At 36.4% G+C, this 22,702-nt stretch overlaps 1 protein-coding gene and 1 long non-coding RNA gene across 2 annotated transcripts; one reads left to right on the top strand and one right to left on the bottom strand.

The window, feature by feature from the left end:
- Positions 1-2,918: 2,918 nt before the first annotated feature.
- On the bottom strand, positions 2,919-4,093 carry LOC145709798 (uncharacterized). The gene is made up of 2 exons (XR_014134940.1): positions 4,015-4,093; positions 2,919-3,127 (listed from the first exon to the last, which is right to left on the bottom strand). It is a non-coding gene; the product is annotated as an uncharacterized LOC145709798 (long non-coding RNA).
- A 15,719-nt stretch (positions 4,094-19,812) lies between these two features.
- Positions 19,813-21,345, top strand: LOC145709690 (uncharacterized). Its single transcript, XM_081787395.1, has 8 exons — positions 19,813-20,016; positions 20,054-20,167; positions 20,205-20,318; positions 20,359-20,475; positions 20,520-20,609; positions 20,650-20,893; positions 20,937-21,034; positions 21,096-21,345. The coding sequence occupies exons 1-8, from the start codon at positions 19,872-19,874 to the stop codon at positions 21,224-21,226; spliced, it is 1,053 nt and encodes a 350-aa protein (XP_081643521.1). The 5' UTR covers positions 19,813-19,871; the 3' UTR covers positions 21,227-21,345.
- The last annotated feature ends 1,357 nt before the right edge of the window (positions 21,346-22,702 follow it).

Below are 22,702 nucleotides of genomic sequence, written 5' to 3'. Positions count from 1 at the left end.
TCTCTTTTTTATCATCAAAAAAATTTTAAAAGCAAAAAAATGATATATTTAGACAGGAGGTGATTAGTTGAAACCAAATCTGGATTATGCGTCCGCCGGAGAACGTCTGACGTAAAAAATTCTACATTCCGGATTTGAAGAAAAATAACTCAAAATCCGAAAACAGAATTTGTTATTTAGACATTGCAAAATGCAGAGTTTCGCGAAATGCATATTTTGCAATTTTAGAAATAGAAAATTTAATCACGTTTCCTTTATGGTTTCATCAAAAAAATTCCAAATTTTTTTTTAATAAATTAAAAATTAAAAATTTAAAAATTATTTAAAAATAAATTATTTAAAATATAATTATTATTTATAATTAAAATTATTTAGAAATAATTGATGATCCAGTCCTTTGACGGATGCAAAAATGAAATTTATATATTTAATTTTCATAAAAAAAAATATAAAAAAATCAATAAAAAATTAATTCAAAGTCAATTTCAACACCCTTCTTTGTGGGTAAAAAAATCATTTTTATTTTTGACAATTTTAAAAATGACTCATCCCAATGCATTTTCGTCTCAAAAATCATTGTCAAAATAAAAATCAAAAAGAGGAAAATTTTTACCGTTCCTATTTTTTAGCTCAAAACTCGCCCTTTTTATCTTAAAAATTATTTCTCAAAAAATAAGGGCCTACTCTTTTGTGTCGAAAAAATCCACGAAGAAGCAAAATCAGCAGTTTTTCGAAATCATCATTTTCAATAAAATTGTTCAAATTATTTAATCATTTTTTAGAAAAGAAATTCTTACAAAAACAAAATTCAAGTCCGATTCGAGAGTCACTCGAATTCGTTTCAAAAATTTTAGATCTTCAAAATAGTCGGCGAAAATTTTGGTCTCCCGCCGAGTTTAATCGATAATAACAGCGCGCGTTATCAGCTTCTAAACAAAAAGGACGGTTAAATTCAATCATTTAAGACGAGCCGATGCAGCTGCCGAAGAATTGAGCACAGATTCATTTTTTGCAGAGAACAGGTGGAGAGCTGAATATAAAACAGTTAGGATTTTTAGAGTGTTAAATAAAGTATTAATTTCCGTGGCTTATTTGGGCTAAGTAGCGGGTTAATTCAATTGAACTCAATTTCGAATATTTGACGCTTAAGGACCCCCCACCGTCAGCTTTTTCCTTCGAAAAATGGGAATTTTTAAAACACCATATTTTTGGTTGATAATGCGTCCTCAGGTTAAACTTGCTTCATTAACTCGGCGAAAAGTCCAATTTTCAAAGTCAATTTTAAGGGTAAAAGGGTCGAGATAAACGCCCAAAAACCGAGCCTCAAAATCGTTTCTTGACCTGTAGAACGATTTCCGGATTGAAAATTTTTAGAATCCGAAAATTAATTTTTGAAAAAAGACGGAGGTGGGGGTTGTCCTTAAAATGGTCCTTTTTCACAAAATTTGACAATTTTTACTTAAAATAATTTGATATCTATAAAATTTTGAAATAAAAAAGGGCGAAATGTGGCTTGATCATATTACCCGAAAAACGGTATGGAAGAGGGGAAGACTAAGGATTTGGTTGACAAATAAGGAGTGACATTGATTCAAATGATTACCTCATTCAAAGTACCATCATCATATAAAGGACCTCTATTATCAAAAAACACTATCTTTTGGAGAATATTTGCATCCAACAGAATTAAATAACAATTAATTTATCCGAAATAATGTGTTTTGAAAGCCTTAATTATCGAATACTTTCTTAGTGTTTTTAGTTTGATAAACATTGTTATGGGAACTGTGAATCTAATGGCAGACTGTAAATAATACAATAATAATACCCACCAAGAATAACCCTAGCGTCCATTCAAATTAAAATAATAAAAATGAAAAAAAAACCAAAAAAATCCTACGAGGAACGACTAAAAGCTGCCCTGAGTTATGCTCGAATATTTTTGAAGCCGTTCATTAAACCCGTTTACATACCAAGCTTACATAACTCGACCTTTTGAAGCTATTTTTTAGATAAATAAAGCATCTTTAATCTACGACATCTTCTTGCTAAAAACTGCCATTATTTCCTTTTATCGATAAAAGTCCCTATTAAGAAAAAAATCCGTGAAGTCGAAAAATTAAAGCCGATAATTGACGTAATCTCAGCCTGTTGCGCCTTCTTGATCCAAATATTTAGCGAGATTATTCCGTGTTAGACAGTTCCATGTTTTGCCAAGTTGGACAAACGCAAAATTCTCTCTCTCTCTCTCTCTCTAGAATTATTTTAGCGAAAACGCACTCGCTCAATGCTCGACAAGAATCGGCGTTTCTAAAATTTTCGGAACGAGCGCCTCACGAAAATTGACGAGAGGGCAATTTTTAGAAATTTTTTAATGAACAAATTTGACCTTTCTTATTTCTAAAATACCGAAATGACTATTCATGCTCGAATTTATTTTGCGAACAAATTATTTTCAATTCTTTTAAAATAAAAATTTAATATTTTGTATGATAAAAAATCATAAAATTGAAAAAAAAAATATTTTTTAAAAATTTTAGGATAAATATTTTTTTTATTGATAACTTACAGATAATCAAATTTTCTTATTTTTCGGTAATCTCTTGTGTGAAAATCTCTCTCAAAGAAATATATTTAAAACAAGGCGTAGAAAAAATCATGCAAAGTTTTTTCCTCTCATTTTGCGTTTTGCGCATTATCGCGCGTCGCTCAGAGGGCGCTCGCACTCCTTTGCGCTCAGATCTGGATCGCGCTACTGAGCTTGGTTTTTGCAGGATGAGAGGAGGGAGTGATGGTTTTTCGTTTTTAATTTGGGGTCGGAGAATTATCAATGAATTAAAATTTATATAATTTAAACCTTATAAAATAACAATTATTTTATCAGACCGAAGTAAAGGGTGTCAATTTTGAAATTATTCGAATTTATTGCTTATCAAAAAAGCAGGAATTTTTTTCTGCAGTTTTTAAATCGAGCAGCCAAGAGTCGGATGAATATTCCGAAGATATTCGATCTTCTCAAAACTCGTCGTCATGAATGCTTCTTCTCTTTCTTTAGCTGCGGCGCCGGAAGAACCCTTTTGTGTAATTTGCAGCGCGTCGCAAGTGCGTCTCGTCGCCGACAAGAATTCTAAAAGATAAGGGTCAAACAAAACTAATCATTGCTATTTTCTAGCGCGCTAGTTCACATAAGCTTTCTCTTCTCGAAAATGATGCTAAAATCTGCAATAAAATAAAAATTATTTTCAAGTTATTTGCAAAAAATTGAGTAACATTGATTAATTACAGTGATACCCTTAAGTTTTAGTTCATTTTTAAGCCCGTTTTGAAATATATAAATTTCAAAAAAAAGTTCATCAAAAACTATTTTAAATTTTATTATTATTATTTATCTTTAATTATTAAAACTAAAATCTAAGTCAAAACCTTAAGGGTATCTGTACATAATGTCATTTTGAAAAAAAAACCCCTTGAAATTCCACCTTTCGCTGAAAAAATCCGTCGCCGGTGAAAATAATTCGTTGCAACGAATTATTCGTTGCCCTAACGAATTATTTTCAAGGGAAAACAGCTATTTTTCGTAAAAATAATTCGTTTAAAACGAATAATTCGTTAGGGTTACCGAATAATTCGTTAGGGTTACAGAATTATTCGTTTTGAAAGGCGGTTCTCCCGCTTGGTTCACAACTCAATTTTTCATAAAGAACTGACTAAAGGTGCGGCTGAAAGAAAGACAGCTCTTTATTTATCTCTGTAATCAGGCGCGGAGCGCATATATACCCTGATTTATGTAGTTGGGTAGTAGTTATGCTAGGTTAGGGTTAGGGTTAGGTTTATGGGTTAGGGTGAGGGTTAGGCTTGAAAACAAAAACAAACGAATTATTCGTTTTAAAAAAACGAATTATTCGTTGGAAACAACGAATTATTCGGTATGTAACGAATTATTCGTAAGGAAAACGAATTATTCGTTCTAACGAATTATTTGCACCGGTTACCAAAAAATCATCATTTTCTTACCAATGGTCATCTTTTTTTCGCTCTCTTTCTTTAGTTTTCTTCAGAAATCAAATTGGGACCGTCGCTTTTCTTATATAAGTCTTTATGGCAATCAGGTGGTTGGAGTTCGCTTCACTCACGCGCTCGTTAAAACTGGTCAAAAACAGCGGACCTGCCGCGAAGGTCCTGTTCCACCCATTTTTATTCCCCGAAATGGCCACTTGTTTACCAAAAAACAACGAAAACAAATCAAATCGTCCATTCTTTGCTCTCTCAGAAAAACTGGCCAAAAAGGTCACGGGATCAATTCTTGCGCCAAATCTCTTACGACAGAATTGATGAAAAAAAACTGGAATGCTGACAATAATAAATAAAGATTATTTTGACTTGGGACGGGTTTATTTGTTATTAGCACCAGAAGACGATTTCGTAGTGTTGTATATTTTTGGTATTCGGGAGAGGATAATTCGATCAGCACGCGTAGATGCAAGTCTTTTTCGAATAATACTAGAAAAAAAGATGGAGGAATTGTTATTTGGAAGGCGGAAATTCTTCCATTTCTGACACTATTTCTGCTTTTTCAAATATCCCCGAAATAAAGGATAAGGCTTCGGCTCGGCAACCTGTGTAGAAAACCTGAGTCAGTCAACCTGAGCAAAAGACCTGACTCAGGTTTTTTTCACAGGTTGCCGAGCCAAGAAACAGGAAGTTTTTTTTCCAATCTAACCAAGATAAAAAATAATTAAGAAAGAACGAGACACCAAAGGAGGAAGTAAGAAAGTATCATACACATAAGGAAGTGATATTTTTCGGAGCCAATAAAATTGCTGCATTTGGCCTACCGGCCAATCAAAACCCATTCCATCAAATCAGTTCCTTTGGTGTTTGATACTTTTTTGCTTGCTCGTTTGGTGTCTCGTCCTATCTGAATTGTTGTTTATCTTTGTTAAGGGTGTCAACATCGATTGTGGCACGTTTTTGTGTCTTCTTTTTTGTTTTTGGAACCTGCGTTAACTGTAAAACGAGATTTTAATTGTTCGACTCACGAGAGATACCCTCACTCAATCGATGTTGACACCCTTAACAAAGATAAAGAACAATTCAGATAGGACGAGACCCCAAACGAGCAAGCAAAAAAGTATCAAACACCAAAGGAACGGCTTTGATGGAATGGGTTTTGATTGGCCGGTAGGCCAAATGCAGCAATTTTATTGGCTCCGAAAAATATCACTTCTTTTGGTGTTCTTTTGGTTTCCTCGTTATATGCATCTTCGTTGATTGGGCAGCGTACAAGTACGTCATGAATCCTTCATCTTGCTAGTTGCAACATGACAAACGATTTCCTGTTGCCATTTTTTCCGGAGATTATTATTTCATAACAGGAAATGACAATTTGCCCGTAATCGACTCAAAATTACATCGAATTATTTTTCCATTTTCAAAGAACAAGAAAGTTTTTCCGATGATTTTTGGCTCGAAATCCATATTATTTTTGATTAATATGGAATTATTTTTTATTAATTATTATTTTATAAATTTATTATTTTATTAATTATAATTATATATTATAATATGGATATTGATTTTATTTTTCAACTGTCAAAAGTATTTTTCGGTCTTTTCTTTATTCCTCGGATTTCATAAGGACCCCCGAAATCTTTCCTCGTAAGAAAGGGGTTATGGCAACGTGAAGAGTCTGATTTCCGAGTGGCCATCAGTATCCTGATCCGTTTGTTATCTCTCTGCCTAGGAAACATTCTGAAAGAGTCGCAAGAAAACGCATCCGCATAAACCCGGAGCGCATCGAATTTCCACATGCTCAAGTGCCCAAAACAACAATCGCCATTCTCAATTCTGAGTCTGCGGAAAATTATCCACCCAATTTGCTTGTTCTTTTGGCGTCATTTTACATGGCCACGCGTATTGCGACTTATTATTCGGCTCAAATAAGAGTTCTTTTAAATAAACTTTTGAGACAAAAGATTTTTTCTTGGCTCAAAAACCTGTTTTTAAAACCTGAGTCAGGGTCTAAAGATTGAGAAATCGACAAAAAATCGATAAATTTTGCGTGGGCGGCTATCCTGCTGCTGATTGGCCGGTAAGCCAAATCCAGGCTTCTGATTGGTAGAAAATTTCCACGCGAAAATTGTCAATATTTTTGTCGGTATCATCTTTCAGACCTTGACTCAGGTTTTTAGCATTCTTTTTTGAGCAAAATTTGTTGGTGAAATTCTCGGCTCCACAAAAAAGCTGTCAATTGCATGAACCCTTGCAGAGCCGCTATCTCAGCAAAACAACCTGCATCAACTTCAGCGCCATCCTGAACCGGATTTTTCCCTCTTCATCGAACCAGATTCCCCGTAATGGCAAACGAAAGTGCCAGTTTACAAAACACCTCTTTACTCCATTTAATGGGCGACACCTTTCACAGCTCAATTTTTTCCTTGACACAACAAATACTATCCTAGCGGTGAGGGGTTAAAAAGCCTCTTGCTTTGGTTTTTCTCGGAAGAAGAAAAATGACGAGAACAAACAGGAACTTGGATGAGTCTCAAATCGTGTTCTTCGTGTTGAGGATTCAAACAGGAAGGGCTCTAGAAAAAAACGGTACATGAAGTTTTGATTGAATTATTCGTTTTGTTGATGAAACTTTCACACGTCATTCGACTTATTGCTAATTCATTAACCTGTTCAAAATTAATGAAAAGGCGAAGTTTTGCTGATTTTTTCTTTTTCAAGCTATGATGTCGTAGATTTAAGGTGATATTCGTTAGGGCACCCGGTGGAGCGTCACTTTTCCGGGGAAGAAAACGACGAAAAATGAATACTTATCACTTTTTCGCGAGAAAAAGGCGCAGAATACAATTTTTATCCCTCTTCTTCCAAATACATCTTTTTCCCCGAAATTGGCGAATTGAAATTGTACGATCATTAAATATTTAAATTTTTAAACAAAAATTTTAATTTTAAACTTCCCTTCAGTCGATATGAGAATTCTGAAATTCCAAACGTAAAAATGACAAATTATAACTTTCTAGTCAGAATTTAATAAAATTCCAGAGCACATATTTCACCAAGAGAAAAAAGATGAAGCATGAGCATGGGAAAGACGGGAAAGAACATGGGAAATTATGTCACGCGATACTTTTTTCTGATGATGAAATGTTCATCTTGCGGTTGAGTTCACAGCACTTTGGACTTGTATCTCTAAAGCAATGATTGAAGGAGAATCTGAGATGAAAATATTTACGAGCGTATTGTTTTCTTTTAGCCAGGTATTAATGGGCTGAATGAGAATCTAAGCCGCTCTTTTTCCTTCATTTTTAAAGATGGATGAAAACAGAGAAACAGAAGACAAAAATATACAAGTAGAACTTGATGATTTCAAAAAGTAAGACTATCATTTTATCAAATCTATATTTTCTTTCAAAGAAATACGAAGAACAGAGAAATGAGGTCAAAAAGCTGAGAAAAGAACTTTCCTTGCTCAAACTAGAAAGGGATAATTATAAAAAGAAAGCAACTTATTTGGAAAATAAATGGCCATCTACTAAACCAGGAAAGGGATGACCAGCTTACTATTAAATAAATACAGAAAATTAAAAATTGTAATTTATAGTATTATCCCTATTTCTGCCTTTATGAAGGCAAGACAAAATAAAAACAAAGAGCTTAAAAATTTGGAGAAAAACTTGGCCCAGTCGGCGGAGCAGGCCACTATTTTGAGAATGATCGGCGAGTTGGAAATGGAGGCCCAAGAGATCGAATGAAAGAGAATGATATCAATGATATTCTGCGCTTTCTTGGCCTTGGTGGACAGAGTATAAACTTCAAGAAAGGCTTTTGAATGACTTGTTTGAAAGAAAAAACTTTTCAAAGCCTTTTCTTATGTTTTTCTCCTCTGATTGCTGGAACGTCATTGGCGAAAAATGGACGATGCAATTTCAATCTGCTCTTGAAGATAAAAGCGACGAGAGCTTCATACTTAAGCTGACAAATAAGAACAATGTCATAGGTAAAACAAAAGTCAAGACTACCAACAGGCATAAACTAAGGTCGTACCCGACGATTTCAGGGGATCGTCGAAGAAATTGATCCGTTTTCTGGAGAAATATTTTCAACAAAAGAAATTCGAAGTTCTCCTGATTCTGATTTCATCAAATTCGAGCTTGGCAAGCAAATTTCCTGTTTTATCCGACTCAACATCACTCTCCTCTCATTAAAAATTGAAAAGAAAACTTCTTTAGAAACAGTCAAAATTTTATCTTTTATGTTTAATAAGTCCGGCAAAGTTCTTTGCTCAAAATCCTTCGCGAGATTCTCGACCGCGACAAGCGCTAATTTTCCCACTGATAAGAGAAGAGAGAAGAGTGTCAGGATAATAGCCAGCCCGCAAAATTGAGACTAAGGGTGGTGCCTTTTCGTATTTCCCACGTTAGGCCGGACAACATGCAACACACAACCGCGGCGCAAATTATATCCTTAAAATGCCGCAAAATATTTGTCTTGATGAACGCTTCGGGGAAACCCAGGGAGAATATTTTGAAATAAATTTGATAGGATTTTCGTAGAAGAAAAATTTTTTATTCGATATTTTGATGAAAAAGCTTGAATCTGGATTCGAATCAAAAAAAGAAGGTCACATCTTTGAATGGGTGATCTTTGGATCTGTAACGGGGTTGGTGTCTGGAACTGACGAAAAAATTTCGACAAATTTTGTTTAGGTGGCTTCTAGGCTGCTGATTGGCCGGAAAGCCGAATCAAGGCTTCTGATTGGTTGGAAATTTGCACAAAAAATTCCTAAAAATTGATGGAAATTTTCAAACAATCAGAAGCCTGGATACGGCTAACCAGCCAATCAGCAGCTGAGTAGCCGCCTACGCAAAATTTGTCAAAATTTTTGTTGGTTCCAGACACCTCCCCTTATGCTCTTATGATCTGTAACTTACAGTTATTCGCGCGAGGGTCACGATTTTGGTCAAAAACATTACCCGAGAGATTTTATTGCGCATCTTAGTCTGGCCATCTTGAACCAAAAAATTCCTGTCGACATTTTTAGGCTGATCCATGAGTAGGAAGTGCCCTTATTACGGGCCAAATTTGAATTCGGAAAAATTCAATTTGCAATTTAGCAAGAATCCGGCGCTCTTAGGAACCTCTTGCATAGACTAGAATATTCAGCTCACGCAAAATTCACACAGGAATTTTAAATTAAAGCCCGAAACTTGCCAAATCCACATTATCGCTCTTTTTGTTATCAGTAGAAAAAGCACTTGGCAAATCCGAGACGAAAACAAACCACGTTTTTTGATAAAATTTTTTAAATCCGGTTACTGTCGATTTTAAGGGGGTCGACGAGAATCGGGATTTCCGTGACCAAAAATGCGGGAAAACCGGATAAGATAGGGAAAATCTGAGTATACTGGTGGATAGAAAAGGGTTGAAAAAATCAGGCGGCGAAAACTAGAAAAATTTTCGCCAGAAAAATTGGTCAAAAATCCCCTCAAAGTAGGGGCATTTTCGCGAAAATGCACCAAAAATGGCCATTCTTTTTACATTTTTCATAATTTCACCCCTAAATCTCATTTTTATCAAATGTTTTTAGGCTTAACTAATTCGGGAGGATCTGACAATTCCAAAAATATAAGTTTCATAGCCAGACTATGTGTACAAGAGAAATTACGATCACCCCTGAAAGAAGTCTTCATTTTTCAGCAAGAATTAAAATGACTTTTTCAAAACGACTCTTTAAAAGAACGATTTTTTAACGACTCTTTTAAAAACGACTTTTTTTAAAACGACTCTTTTGAAAACGACTCTTTTGAAAACGACTCTTTTAAAAACGACTCTTTTGAAAACGACTCTTTTTAAAAAACGACTCTTTTGAAAACGACTTCTTTAAAACGACTCTTTTAAAAATGACTCGTCTGTATTTTTGATTTCAAAAATGATAATTCAAAGAATGACTGAGGCGAATTCCACGGCCTTGCTGGTTCTTGAAGGATAACATTTTTAACGGAATAATGAGATGATTAGAGGGATGAGGAGGAGAGTCGGATTTCTTCGGGGGAAAATAAAACGATTTTCGTTCTTCAAAATTGATTTGAGATTTAAACATGTATTGATCAGAAGGAGAAATTGAATCAGTCAGAGATAGAGGAAAAGTCAGGAATAAAGATTCAGATATTGTATAAAATCTGCCTAGCCGGGGAGATTGACATTGATGTCCCTGACGCTAACGCATGAGCTGCCTGTAAAAATGGCAGTACTGATACATGTGACTGCACCGGCAACGATGCCAACGACAACAACTTCGAGTCCAGTGAATCGCTTCATTCGGGAAAGCCCTTCGTCTTGAGAAACCATTTCTTCAGCAGCTTCGTAGAATTCCGAGCCGGCTCGTTCGATTTCCTGAATAATTAAATCTTCATCGGAGAAATCAGCTTCAGCCAGGGTTATTTTGAGTTCTTCGCCAATGTCAGCAGCGCGTTGGATGAGAATTCGAGCTCCGGGAAATTCAAGTTGTTCCGCTTTGAATGATGGCACAGCGTTAAAATCAGCGATTTGAAGGGCATTGAGGAGTAGAGTGGTTCCAACATTATTCGTCGACATGGACCTCGACAAATCTCGGACTCGCTCTAGCTTCCAAGCGGGAACCGGAACGTCGTGGGCCGCTGCCAATCCGAAAAAAAGAAAAAGGAAAGTTTTCATCATTCTGATATTTTCTGAATTTATTTTGCTCGTAAGAAGCTTTTATCAGCGCCGTGCAGAGGAGAAAAATATTTATCTTGTCAAAAATAAGACAGGCTGCGTTCTTAGATACTCAGAAGGCAAGTATTAGCATATTTGCAAAAACTTGGCAGCTGGATTAAAATTTTTTCCCAACCATTTTTTCTAAATGGAATTTTCATCTTTCCAAATACCGTTTATGATGGTAAATTTTGGAATCATAAATTGTAGTTGGTTTTCTCATTAGAAGCCTTTGTAAATTTTAGGACCGCGAATAATTCGTCGATAAGATAGTATTGCGCCGCCGTTTAGAGTTCCTGAAACTTCACCGGCGATAAGATTCCGTTCTGAGTACCCATTTATTCAATTTTGTAAGAATTTACAAGTGCCCCTGCAAGATGCAAGCCATTCGAAAATACACTTGATACTAGTTTTGAGATGTAACGGCTGTTTCCGCTTCTTGAATATTATTTTTTAAGAAAACATTGATAAGCAATTCTGGAAGCGCTAAGGGTTGAAACAGCTGATTGGGAAGAATAAGGAAAATTAAAGCTGCCTAGAAAACCTGAGTCAGGATCTAAAGAGCAGTAATCAAAAGCCGCGTAGCGGCTTTTCTAAAAACGAAGCCGCTTCGCGGCTTTATTTAAAAAAAAGCCGCTACGCGGCTTTTCATGTAAGCTCTTCAGACCCTGACTCAGGTTTTCTGAACAGGTTTCCGAGCCCGGAAAGCTGGCATCAGCATGAGAGAGTTCTTAAATCAATTGAGGGGTGTTCTTTAGAATCTCCCAACTGCGATTTTCGCGGTGCTTATCAGCCAGCTCAAAAGCTCATTCCCCGTTATGCTTATTATTATGTCCAGCGTGAGTTTTCCAATTACGTTTAGAAACGGGAAAGATCGTAAAATACGATTCCAGGGTATTTTTTTCTCAAAACATGGGTTATCCAGCGAAATCATCAAAAACTAAAATTAAAATAGCAGGAATCCCAAAAATCAATTTTTCAAAAGAAAATTGCATTTGTTGCATTTTTTTGCTGCAGAGAGGCCCTTAAAAACTCTTGAATCAAGCGGATATTCTCGCCCATTTTTCATCGTGAGCGAGAATTCCCAGCCAAATCTGGAGGAAACTGCCACATCAACATGAAAAAACTGCTCCTGCATTTTCTTCTAAACACGATTTTCTAGCCAAAAGTTATCATTGCGGTTCCCTTATTTTTCTGTCAATAATAATATTTAGACAATCTTTCAAAAAGTCGGTCATTCAAAAATCACTTAGCAAAAAAAATTTCAACTTGAAATCTAGTTTTCTTTAATCTGTAGCTATACATTCGTCGAGGGGGGAGAAAAAAAAGCTGTTTAGCCAAAAGCATTTTAATTCTGGGCTATTTTCTAATAAGCAATCTGCCTGGTGACGTGTGTGGGCAGCACCGTTTTTTCGCTAATAATTATGATTTTCGAATTTTCTTGCGAGATAGAACTTGCTCAAAGTGATGTTCTGCTGACACAAGAAAATGCTGTTTTTCTTTACTCAAGAAACCGCTTAATGATTTTTCTTTCAAGAGCACATTTGGCGAAGAAAAGAAAAGAGGACCAATTTTGAACATGAACTTTGATAAACTTTTTCAGAAAAAAAATCATTATGAAGTGGATTTCTTTAAGGGGGTAGATGTCAAGAAACGACAAAAAAATTTCGACTTATTTTGCGTAGGCAGGTATTCGGTTGCTGATTGGCCGGTCGGTCGACTCAAGGCTTCAGATTGGTTGAAAATTTCGACGCAAAATTTATCGAAATTTTAAGGGGGTAGATATCCAGAATCGCTATTTCGCTGCAGCTTTTTTGTCTAAAGTTTACATAGTGACACCCTTATTTGAATTTAAAATATAAAAGATTAGACCTTTCTTAATTTTTTCAGGGAAAAATCAGCTCTATTTGAATAAGGGTATCAGTCTTTTATGCAGAGTAAAAAGACGCAATTATAACAATTCTTCATTTTTCACCAGAAAAGCTCGAGTCGAAAATGACACGTTTCAGAGCTTTTTTTGTTTTACTTTCTGCTTCCGGAGCTAGTAACGAAAGGTCAACCCCCGGAATAAGAAGAAAAACAGATTATTTAGAGCTTTTTTCTGAAACTCTCTTTTTATCGCCCATTCGGAGTCATTTATCGTGTCATTATGCTGCCGCGGCCGCGAGATTACTAACCGCTTAATTGCGATAATTTCTATAAACTTTTGATTTCCGAAAAGAGCGAATAATCACTTGGAAATGACCCTACGCACGTGCTTTTCGAAAACAAACGGAATCAATTTGTGGCCTCTGAAATGTTCAAAGCAATTCACTGTCTATTTTGGCAGAGTAGAAAACCTGACTCAGGTTTTGAAGACCATAAATCAAAAGCCGCGCAGCGGCTTTTTTATAATCGAAGCCGCGAAGCGGCTTCGCCAGTATAACCATAACTCCTTTTTTTAATACTGGCGAAGCCGCTTTACGGCTTCGGTTATAAAAAAAGCCGCTACGCGGCTTTTCATTTATGGTCTTCAGAATCTTAGTTGGGCTTCCTTCATAGGCTGCTAAGCCTTGTTTTTTGGTCGAAAAAAAGAAAATCGAATTCATTGGTGCTCCCCTTAAAATTGTATGTTGAAATTCGTGTACTTCAAAATGTTGAATTTCCGCACTGGTAATAACGAAAAAGCCGCAATCCCTCATTCAACAATTTTGAATTTTCGCAAAAGCTGCAGTCTAAAATGTCCCCTGTTCTCTTTTTTTCGATGAAATTTGCGCTATTGAAAACGTGCTCCTTGTCACAAGGGGGAAGGGATAAGTGACAAGATTCAAAGTGGATTAAAAGAGTTGAAAATCCGAAACATAAAACATCAATTTCGTGGTTCGCGGGAGGCGGGAATACTGTAAAAGGGGAGAGAGTGTAATTCAGTACACGTGCAGGATGCAAAAACACGGTTCATGATACTTGAAAAGGCTCAGAATTTTGGAGCTTTTAAGACAACTGTTACCGTAAGTTTACTTTTCCGAAAATCAAGTTTGATTCGTTTTTTCCAGCAAGTTTCTGTTTTGTTTCGAAAATGTGCAATCTAATCAAAGAAAGATTAATTTTGATGAAATCAATTTCTTGCGCCGCCGGAAGAAATCCTCCCGTTGCCAGATTACTCCAAACACGATCCGTGCTTTAATTATTTTCTTGAACTTGCAATGAAAACTGTTTTGGTGCGGCGGAAGAGCTTTTCCGGGCTTTTTACTTCTGATTCTTGGGCAGAGATGGTAGTATAAATATCAAAATAGAGCCATTTATATATTTCGTGACAAAATATATAATTAAATACGGGAAAGGGGGAGATCTTCCCGAAATTATTGACTAAATATCCAATCTGACTGTTCATTTTTGCCAGAAGAACTCCAGAAATAAAAAGAAAGACAGTAAAAATTCATCATTTATATAAAAAAATCGACTCGTTCCGACACAAAAATCCAATTATTTCTGCAATTTTTTTATTTTTAATTTCCAACCAATCAGAATTGCTTATTCGAGCGGATGGCCAATCAGATTTTAGAAAAAAAAATCGAAAAAATCATGCGCTAATTTTTGTCTTTTCAAGTCAAATCCCCCTTTTTTGATGGAAAAATTGTGTTTTATTCAAAAGCAGTAATAACATAATTCACAAGAGCAATGAATAGTCCCACTACTCCGAGCCCAAACGTGAAGTTTCTCCTGTTGTCCATCTTGATTTCTTGCTCCTCTTCGGTCAAATCGTCGTTCGCGTCTTCTTTTCGTTCCACGACGAGAGAGATATCCATCATCCCGTAAATAATCTGAAGAACAATGCTCGTGGAGGCAAGAACCATTTTCAGATAGCGAATGTACAGCATGCAGAAATCTTTTCAAAAGGTGAAAAATAAGGATAAAAAAGAGATTTTCAACTTTAGCCAATCAGAGAGCTGATTTAAGTGGCCAAGCCGATCAGAAAGCCGATTTCAAAGGATCAGCTAATCAAAAAACTGATTCCAATGGATTAGCCAATCAGAAAGCTGATTTTAGTGGATAAGCCAATCAGAAAGCTGATTTTTGTTGATTGGCCAATCAGAAGGCTCTTTTTTGTTTTTCGACGAATCAAAAGTCTTGATCACTTCTCGATATAAGTTTTCAACCCTTTCCTTTGCTTCTTTCTTGCTCTCTTAGAATCTCAAAACAATTCTCAGAATCCATATCAATACAGTGATTGTAGCAAAACTGCAGCCTTTCAATCTCAGTCCTTCAAAATTCATATAATCAAAAAATCATTTCGAACTTACTTGACGGTGATGAAATTTCCAACAATCAAGGCGGAATTGAGCGCCTGGCTGTTCAAAGTGTTAATTTTATTGGCCGTTTTTGAATGGTTGTCGTTCCAGTCGTTTTCTTCATCGGATGAGGTTTCGTAGTCACTGTAGGATCTTTCTCTTCTTCTTCGTCGGTTTCGATCACGATCGCGCTCTCGATCACGTGATCTTCGATCTCGATCGTCTCTCGAACTTCTTCTTTTTCGATCAAGGCTCTCTAAAGATCAAAAATTAGATTTCAAAGTAATTAATCAATTCTAAATTTTTACTTTTTGTACCTGGAGATATTTGAGCAAGATTTGGGCACAAAAAATAATTCAAAAAATAATTAATTTTTTTCTTGAAAAATGACATTTTTGCGATCAAAAAGATGATTTTTTTTTGAATTAAAAAAAAATGAAAGAAATAAACGGCGTAACAATGAAAAATGTCATAAAAATTTAATTTTCCTAACAAAAGAGTTGCCCAACTCACCATATTTTGGATAATCCGCGTTGACGTTTCGTTCTCGTTCAAAGTTAAGAAGAGGTTCATCGCTCGCGTAATCGCTTCCAAAGCTTTTCTTCCTCGTCGCGGACGGACGTTTTCGCAAATCTGAAATAACGCAAGATTGAATTATTTCACAGATGTTGGCGCCGCCACGCAAGTTCGCTGATTCCAAAATAACAAAACTCGAAGTGGGGAGTTCACTTTTTTGGACTGATAAAAATAATCGCTTGTTATCGCCCCTTGCACCGATCAAAAAGAGCAAAAATAGTGAAAATGTCACAAGTATCGTATTTTTGCTTTTTTTGTCGAAATTGATGACTCATAGCAAACTTAATTTTCGGAAAATTTGGGTTAAAAAATGGGCCGAGTCGAACAAAAAATTTAATCAAATTTTTCGAATCGAAAAAAAAAATTTGATCAAATTTTCTGTGAAAATCTTTGGCCAATCAGAAGCCTTGATTTGGCCATCCGGCCAATAAGCAGCCAAGTAGCCGCCCACGCAAATTTTTTTTCAGATTTTTTTACCTCTTTGATAGTCAGATTCAAATTCGCCCCTCATTGAAACATAAGGCGGTGGAAGGTGCGGAAATTGCTTCTTGAATCCGTTCCCATGCATTGATTGCAGCTGCTTGGCCAGATTCTTTTCTTCACCAAACTTGGGCAGGTCCACTTCGCTTTCGATGGAAACAGTCGAAATTCTCAAATTTGGGTTTTTCTGAAAATCGAAAGGAGGGTCGTCGATTCTCAGTGGTTCAAGTTGTGTTACAGCTTCGATTGCATCGTCTCTCGCGGATTTTTGAAAGTCTTAAATTTGATGATTGGACAAAAAATTTGGAAAAAAAATTTTAAGATCTTGACTTACTGTTTGACTCAGAACGCTGATTTTTGAACCGACCGTGGGAAGAAATCGGGTAGCCAAGTTTGCTCTTACTTCGCGCTAGAAACGGATAAAAAGAAGAATCTCAAAATCCTAACCTCGAGGAATCAAGCTCCGGGAATCATCAGTATCAGAAGAATTCGCGAAGTTACTGTAATAATTTTTCTGAATCCGATCTCTTGAATCAACACTCTCCTCCTCTTCTTCGTCGATGATTGGAGCCTTCTGAACCTGATTCGGCTTTTTCAACCCGCTTCTGAACCAATTCACTTGTTCGACTTCGACGGAGTTTGGGGTGCCAAATTTGGTCTTTTGCCCGTTTTTCAAATAACTAGATGTGAAAAATTCGGCGTCGTCTGTTTTTCCTTGAGAGAATTTTTTCAATTTTTCCATCGGAAAACCGGAATTGGTTCGCATTATTTCCTCGCTCATTTGGACCAAAATGCTGAAAATTTGATCAATGACCAAATTGCCAAAAATTTCGCCAAAATTTGGTCAAAATTTGGTCAAAAAATCGAAAAAACTTACTTGGTGTTTTTCAGGTCGAATTTCAGATGATTCCCTGGGCCCCTCTGCTTCCTTTTCGGATCGCTCTTCATGTAAGTTACAGTGAAAAACTCTGTATCGGCAGCTTCTATTTGTGACATTTCCTGAAACTTGGAAAGCGCAGCGCTTGGATTTTTCTTTTCATCTTTTGGTTTATCCTTTTTCATTTCTACTTCTTGCTGTTTTTTCTCTTCAAAAAGCCTGAAAATGATCAATTTGGTTTTCAAAATATTTTTGACTATGGCAATTTGAAGAATGCAATAACTAAAAGTACGAAAGTTAGTTTATGATTTCTCATAAAATATTGACTACGTCTACAAATTCATATATACAAAAAAAACTGTCAAAAAGAATGATTATTTGACATTTTTAAGAACTTACCCTGTTTTTGGCATTTTAGGCAGCTGCCCTGTCAGGCTTTTTATTTTCTTCTCGATCATAGTAAAACAACTACGGTGTTTAGGACGCGAAATCTAAGGTTTCAAGTTTATTGTTCCATTTTAATTAGCTGCTCAGAACTTTTACGCGTTTTTTCCTGCCCAGGTTTTTATCACCTTTCTTTTTGTTTTACCGTTTTTCGCAAAATAGCGTTTTTACGGTACTCACCCTTTTTTCGCCATATGATTATTTATTCCTCCAATATTTCTCGACATAGTTGTTTTTTAAACGATTTCGGGTAAAATAACAAAACTCAAAAAATAATCTCAAAAAAGGTCAGTCAGAGAAGACGAGGGAAAAGTATTATTTTGTGACCTCACGTTTAGAAATGAGGCTCTTTTTCGAGAGGAAATTATAGAGCTCAAGAAATTTGTAAGGAGCTCAGACGGGTTTAAGCCTAGAGCACCACTCATTTTAAAATGGACGAGCAGATAAACAATTTTGTTGTTTTTGCCAATTACCAAACGATTTCAGTTTGTTAAAAAACTGCCGAAGCTCATTCATTGTACAGTGGGTTGCGCAGGTACTTGCCCCCTAAAGAGCGGGTGAAGGGTCAACCAATCCTGCAATCACTATGAGCGAGTCTAAAAAGGAACAATAGAAAAAGCGCGGGCAAAGTGACATAGACTATGTCACATAGTCAGTGTCGACCGTCACTTCTTTTAAAGAAATTCTAGAGATTCTTATATGACGAATTTTAAACATAATATATCCAAGAGTCTTATTCAATTCGTTCCTTTATTCAAAAAGTATATTAAATCGCAAATCAGAAGGTGCTTTCGCGCGATAAAGAGAGGAATGAAAGAATTGAAATGATTCCTCTATCAAAGGAAGCTTTTGCCAAGGAACATCTTCGATGTCACCATATTCAGTCTCCATTATTCCATGAACATCTTTATTGATCGAGCTTTCACCAGTCTCGCGGTCAATATCTTCGCATTTCACTCGAAATCGTGTAATTTGCCCTAACAGATATTTTGTATATTACAGAATAATAAAAGAAAAAAGAACAAAAACCTTTTTTCTTTATCATTAAATGCTCAGAGATAGGAAACTCTTTGACATCTAACGACTCATCTCCTACAATGAATTTTTCGATTTCCCAGTCTGCTTCAGTAATGACAAATTCGTGATAGTCTCGTGATAGCTTTGGTAAGTCATAATTTTTTCAATTAAAAATGGATAAAAAACAATATTAAAGACTTATTCTCTTAAAATTTACTGCTTTAGCTCCCCGAGCGATAAGTTCTAGTACAATTTTAAGCTCCATTATGGTTCCATTACGAATTCCGTCGAATTTTTCCAAGGGGTCCGGACCATAATAATGTCCATTCCCAGCTATTGCCCATCGATTCTTTTGGATTTCCGACTTTAATTCGACCTTCATCTCAAATAGATCAATTTGTATTTTATTAATCTCTTCTTGAGTTTTCGAGTTTCTCCAATCTCTTTTTAACTTCACCATGAGCTTTTCATTTTCCATTTTCATTAATTTTATATTGTCTTTTAAGTGGTTATTGTTCAATTGAAGATTATCAATTTTATCCGCCATTTCTTTTTTCTCATCCTGAAGAGTCTTCACTTCATCTTTCAGGTTTTTTATGGTGTTTTCAAATTCAAAGTGCTGCTTCTGAATCGTTGCTTGCATGTTTCCGTATAATTTCCAAAGAGGAGCGGTTTCTTGTGCGATCATTTTATCAATCTCGGATATTGATACACCTATGAAAATGACTTGTCATTTGGCTTTATCTTAAAGTTTTCAGCGATTCATCTTAATATGATCTTAAATTTAAATTTTCACCGTTTAAGGCTCTTACCAGAAGCAATAAGGGACTTATATTTTCGATGAATATTAACCTGCTTTAGAAGGTCCTTCATCAGGGTCGACCGGTGTCGTATCGGTTAATTCACTAAAGATGATTGTCGAACGCGGGCTCGACATATCTCTTTTCTATGGATCTGTTTGCAATAATAGCCCAGCAGCATCCAGAGAAGCAAATATTTGAATATTTTATTACTTTATTTACATTTTGAATGAATTTAAAAATGGAACAAAAAACATACAAATATCTTTACAATGAGCTTTACGATATGAATTAATCCGTACAATGCTATTTTTCTTGATTCATTGAAATATAATTAAGCGCGGGAAAAATCAGAGTGATATTAAAAAAAGAATTCATCGTCGTCTCTACTTTTTATTACACGTTTTTATATGGCCCTTTTTGCTGTTGACTGCTGCCCAAAATCGTTCTTATGATTCAAAGAACTCGTAACGCGCTTTATTAAAAATACGAAAGGGAAAGTAAAAACATCCGAGAAACGATCATTCAGAGACAAGAAATGAACAGATCTAGGTGGCAAAATGAAGGTAAAGCACATTTTTGATTCGTTAGTTATTTCAAGATGATTTGCCAGGGCCTCCTTTGATACCAAAAAAGCAAACTCACGATCCCGAAAAGCAGAGGCTCATGTCAAAAAATAACAACTCGAGCTCGGATGGAGAGGAAATGTTTTCGGGAATGAGGAGTAAGTTCCCAAAAATACCGGATTTTGACCAAATGGGAGATCTTGCGAAAGGAGCGAGTGATAAGTTGAGCGGCATTCCAGGAGCAGGTAAGAGCGCTTTCTTGTTTGTTTTTGCCACTTTTAGATAAATTTGGAAATCTTGCTGGAGGTCTTCAGGACAAACTTGGGCAATTCCCTGGGAGCGCTGCTCAAGCGGCGGCAGGACTGCAGGATAAAATGAGCGGAATCCCTGGAATGGGTAGGTTTTTCAAAAGAATGAAGAAATTTTTCTTTAGATAAATTTGGGGATATTGCTGGAGGTCTTCAGGATAAATTCGGTCAACTACCTAGTTCTGCTGCTCAAGCTGCTGCTGGACTTCAGGATAAGATGAGTGGAATACCTGGAATGAGTAAGTTCCTCCTGATTTTTTCTTCTTAAAATTTCCGAAGATAAATTTGGGGAAATGGCTGGAAACCTTCAGGACAAATTCGGTCAGCTACCAGGATCAGCGGCAGAAGCAGCCGCTGGATTGAAGGATAAAATGGGGAATCTTCATCCTGATACTGGTAATCGATCAATTTTGAGAGAAACGGGATGATCCCCATTGTAGGCAAATATGGAGATATGGCCCAAGATTTGGCGTCAAGAGCTACTTCTGGACTGAAAGACAGATTCAATCGAGATTCTGGCCGAGACTCAGGTAAAATCACGGGCTCTAGAATTTTTCTAAAGCTTTTTAGATTATCGCGATGGACGAAATTCGCAAAACTCGTCCATGCGCCAGAGACTTCACGATTTCGACGGGCCGCCAGATCGCAACCCGAACGAACCGTACAGAACTAAGAGCATGAACACTCTCAATTCTAGAGGGGAGTACAGCGAAAACACGACAGATCAAAATCGCAAGCACGGAAATAGAGTCAATACTCTCAATAGCCAAGCGTTGAATTCTGCCCTGATTGTTGGAAATTTCATTACAGTTAAGTATGTTGCTTGTTGAACCAAAAAGATGGCAAGATGGCTTTAGGGGCGAAATCGAGAAGATGGTGTTTTGCAGCTACTACTGCAAAATTGATACTTCGAAAGAATGCATGGACATGCTCAGAGATCAAGAACGAAGCAAAGGTACTTTTAGCGCGTGTTTTGGATCCTCTCGCTCATTGGCTCGAAAAAAATTTTTTTTTAGAATTTTGTGTCTTCTACCCAAGATTGCTGAAATTGGTTCTGGCTTCGGTCTCGATTTTGCTGCAAATTCTTTTTGGAATGATCGAAATTTCACTGCTCATTGAACAAAAGAAGACGCGAAACATGATTTGACGGAAGAAGAACAGGAGGAAAAGATGCAGAACAGAAAGAAATCGCTTTTTACGAGAGGTGTCATGGGACTTCTTATTGCCATGATTAACTATACCATCGCTGCGTTTGAATAAAAAGGATCTGTGAAATTCACGAAAGTATTTTTCAAAAGTTCGAGTTTTTTGGCTCCATTTGGCCACGAAAATCTCTCGGTTGACGTGCAGCCTGCCAAAGCTGCGGTCACGTGAATATCCAATGGAAGGGTTCCGTGGTTGACCAAACCCGAAAACCGAGAAATTTTCGTTTTCGAATTTCTATACTGAAAAATTTGGCAATAATTCATGTTCAAAATAATCGATTTTGAAAGAAAGATTCTTCAAAATTTCCTTTTGACACCCTTATTTCTTCAAATAATTGCTCATAACGGGCTGATGTTATCTTTTGAGAAAAACTTAAGGGTATCTACATTTAAATTTCTGAAAAAATATTTTTCAAAATCTTAAATTTTTCAATATTTTCCTGAAAAATTTATCAAAAAAATTATCAATCAAGCTTTTTTTTGAGTCTAAAAAGAAGTCACCTTGCGTCAAGTACGGGTAGGTGCTTCTGTTACGGATAATTTGGGTATATTTTCAAGAGCGGCCGGATCTACTCGCGAAAAACGCTTACTTAACTTTCGTGCTCAAGATGAGCCCCTAATCGCCCTGGCATCAAAAACGTGGTTCAGATAAGCACAAACACACTTTTTCCAGCGAATGTTTTTTGAGAAAGTTTCAGCTGGATTATATTGCGAGCTTCAGACAGCTTTGACAAAATATACAGATTCGAGTTTTAGAAAAAGAAAAACAGATGGAGTACGATTTCTTACTAAAAATTGTCTTATTATCATTTCGGGTCCTCTTTTCGGCTCGGCAAGCTGTGTAGAAAACCTGAGTCAGGTTCTGAAGAGCTCAATTAAATAGCCGCATGTCGGCTTTTTTTGATGACGAAGCAGCTCCGCGGCTTTCATCTTAAAAAAAGCCGCTACGCCGCTTTTCATTTGAGCTGGTCAGAACCTGACTCAGGTTTTCTACACAGCTTGCCGAGCCAAAATTTTAGCATTGATTCTTCCTTATCATTCAAAACAATCGTTCCTCGTTGGATTAATTTGATCGCCCCGTTATTTGACAAATCATGTCACTTCTAGTTCCATCATCTGCCGTTTCTTTCAACAAATAACTTGTCATTCTTTCCTCCGCCGAGGTCTTTCTAACGCTCTCCTAGTACGTGTCCCCGTTCTTTGATTTTCCTGAGAACTGAAGTGTTCAACTGCGGCCAGTTGAACATGAACAGCGGCTAGGAGAATTGAATCACAGTGGTTGAAAATTCTAGTTTTGTCGACATAAATAAAAGAAACCGGGAAAAGGATAACATTTTGAGGAGAACGGAATTTTCAGAAAAAAGGGCTTTCTGGGCTTTATTTTATTTTGGATTAAAATTTTCTCACTTTCAATTTTT

Source organism: Oikopleura dioica, chromosome 1 (assembly GCF_907165135.1).
Source record: "Oikopleura dioica chromosome 1, OKI2018_I68_1.0, whole genome shotgun sequence".
NCBI lineage: Eukaryota > Metazoa > Chordata > Appendicularia > Copelata > Oikopleuridae > Oikopleura > Oikopleura dioica.
Note: the sequence above shows the minus strand (reverse complement) of the source record. Positions and strands in the feature narration are given on the sequence as shown.

Excerpts from the sequence above, each read along its gene's own strand:
- LOC145709690 (XM_081787395.1), top strand. The coding sequence starts at position 19,872 with ATGTCAAAAAATAACAACTCGAGCTCGGATGGAGAGGAAATGTTTTCG. Across the intron at positions 20,017-20,053 it reads GAGCGGCATTCCAGGAGCAG|ATAAATTTGGAAATCTTGCT; the intron begins GTAAGAGCGCTT and ends TGCCACTTTTAG. Across the intron at positions 20,894-20,936 it reads GGAAATTTCATTACAGTTAA|GGGCGAAATCGAGAAGATGG; the intron begins GTATGTTGCTTG and ends AGATGGCTTTAG.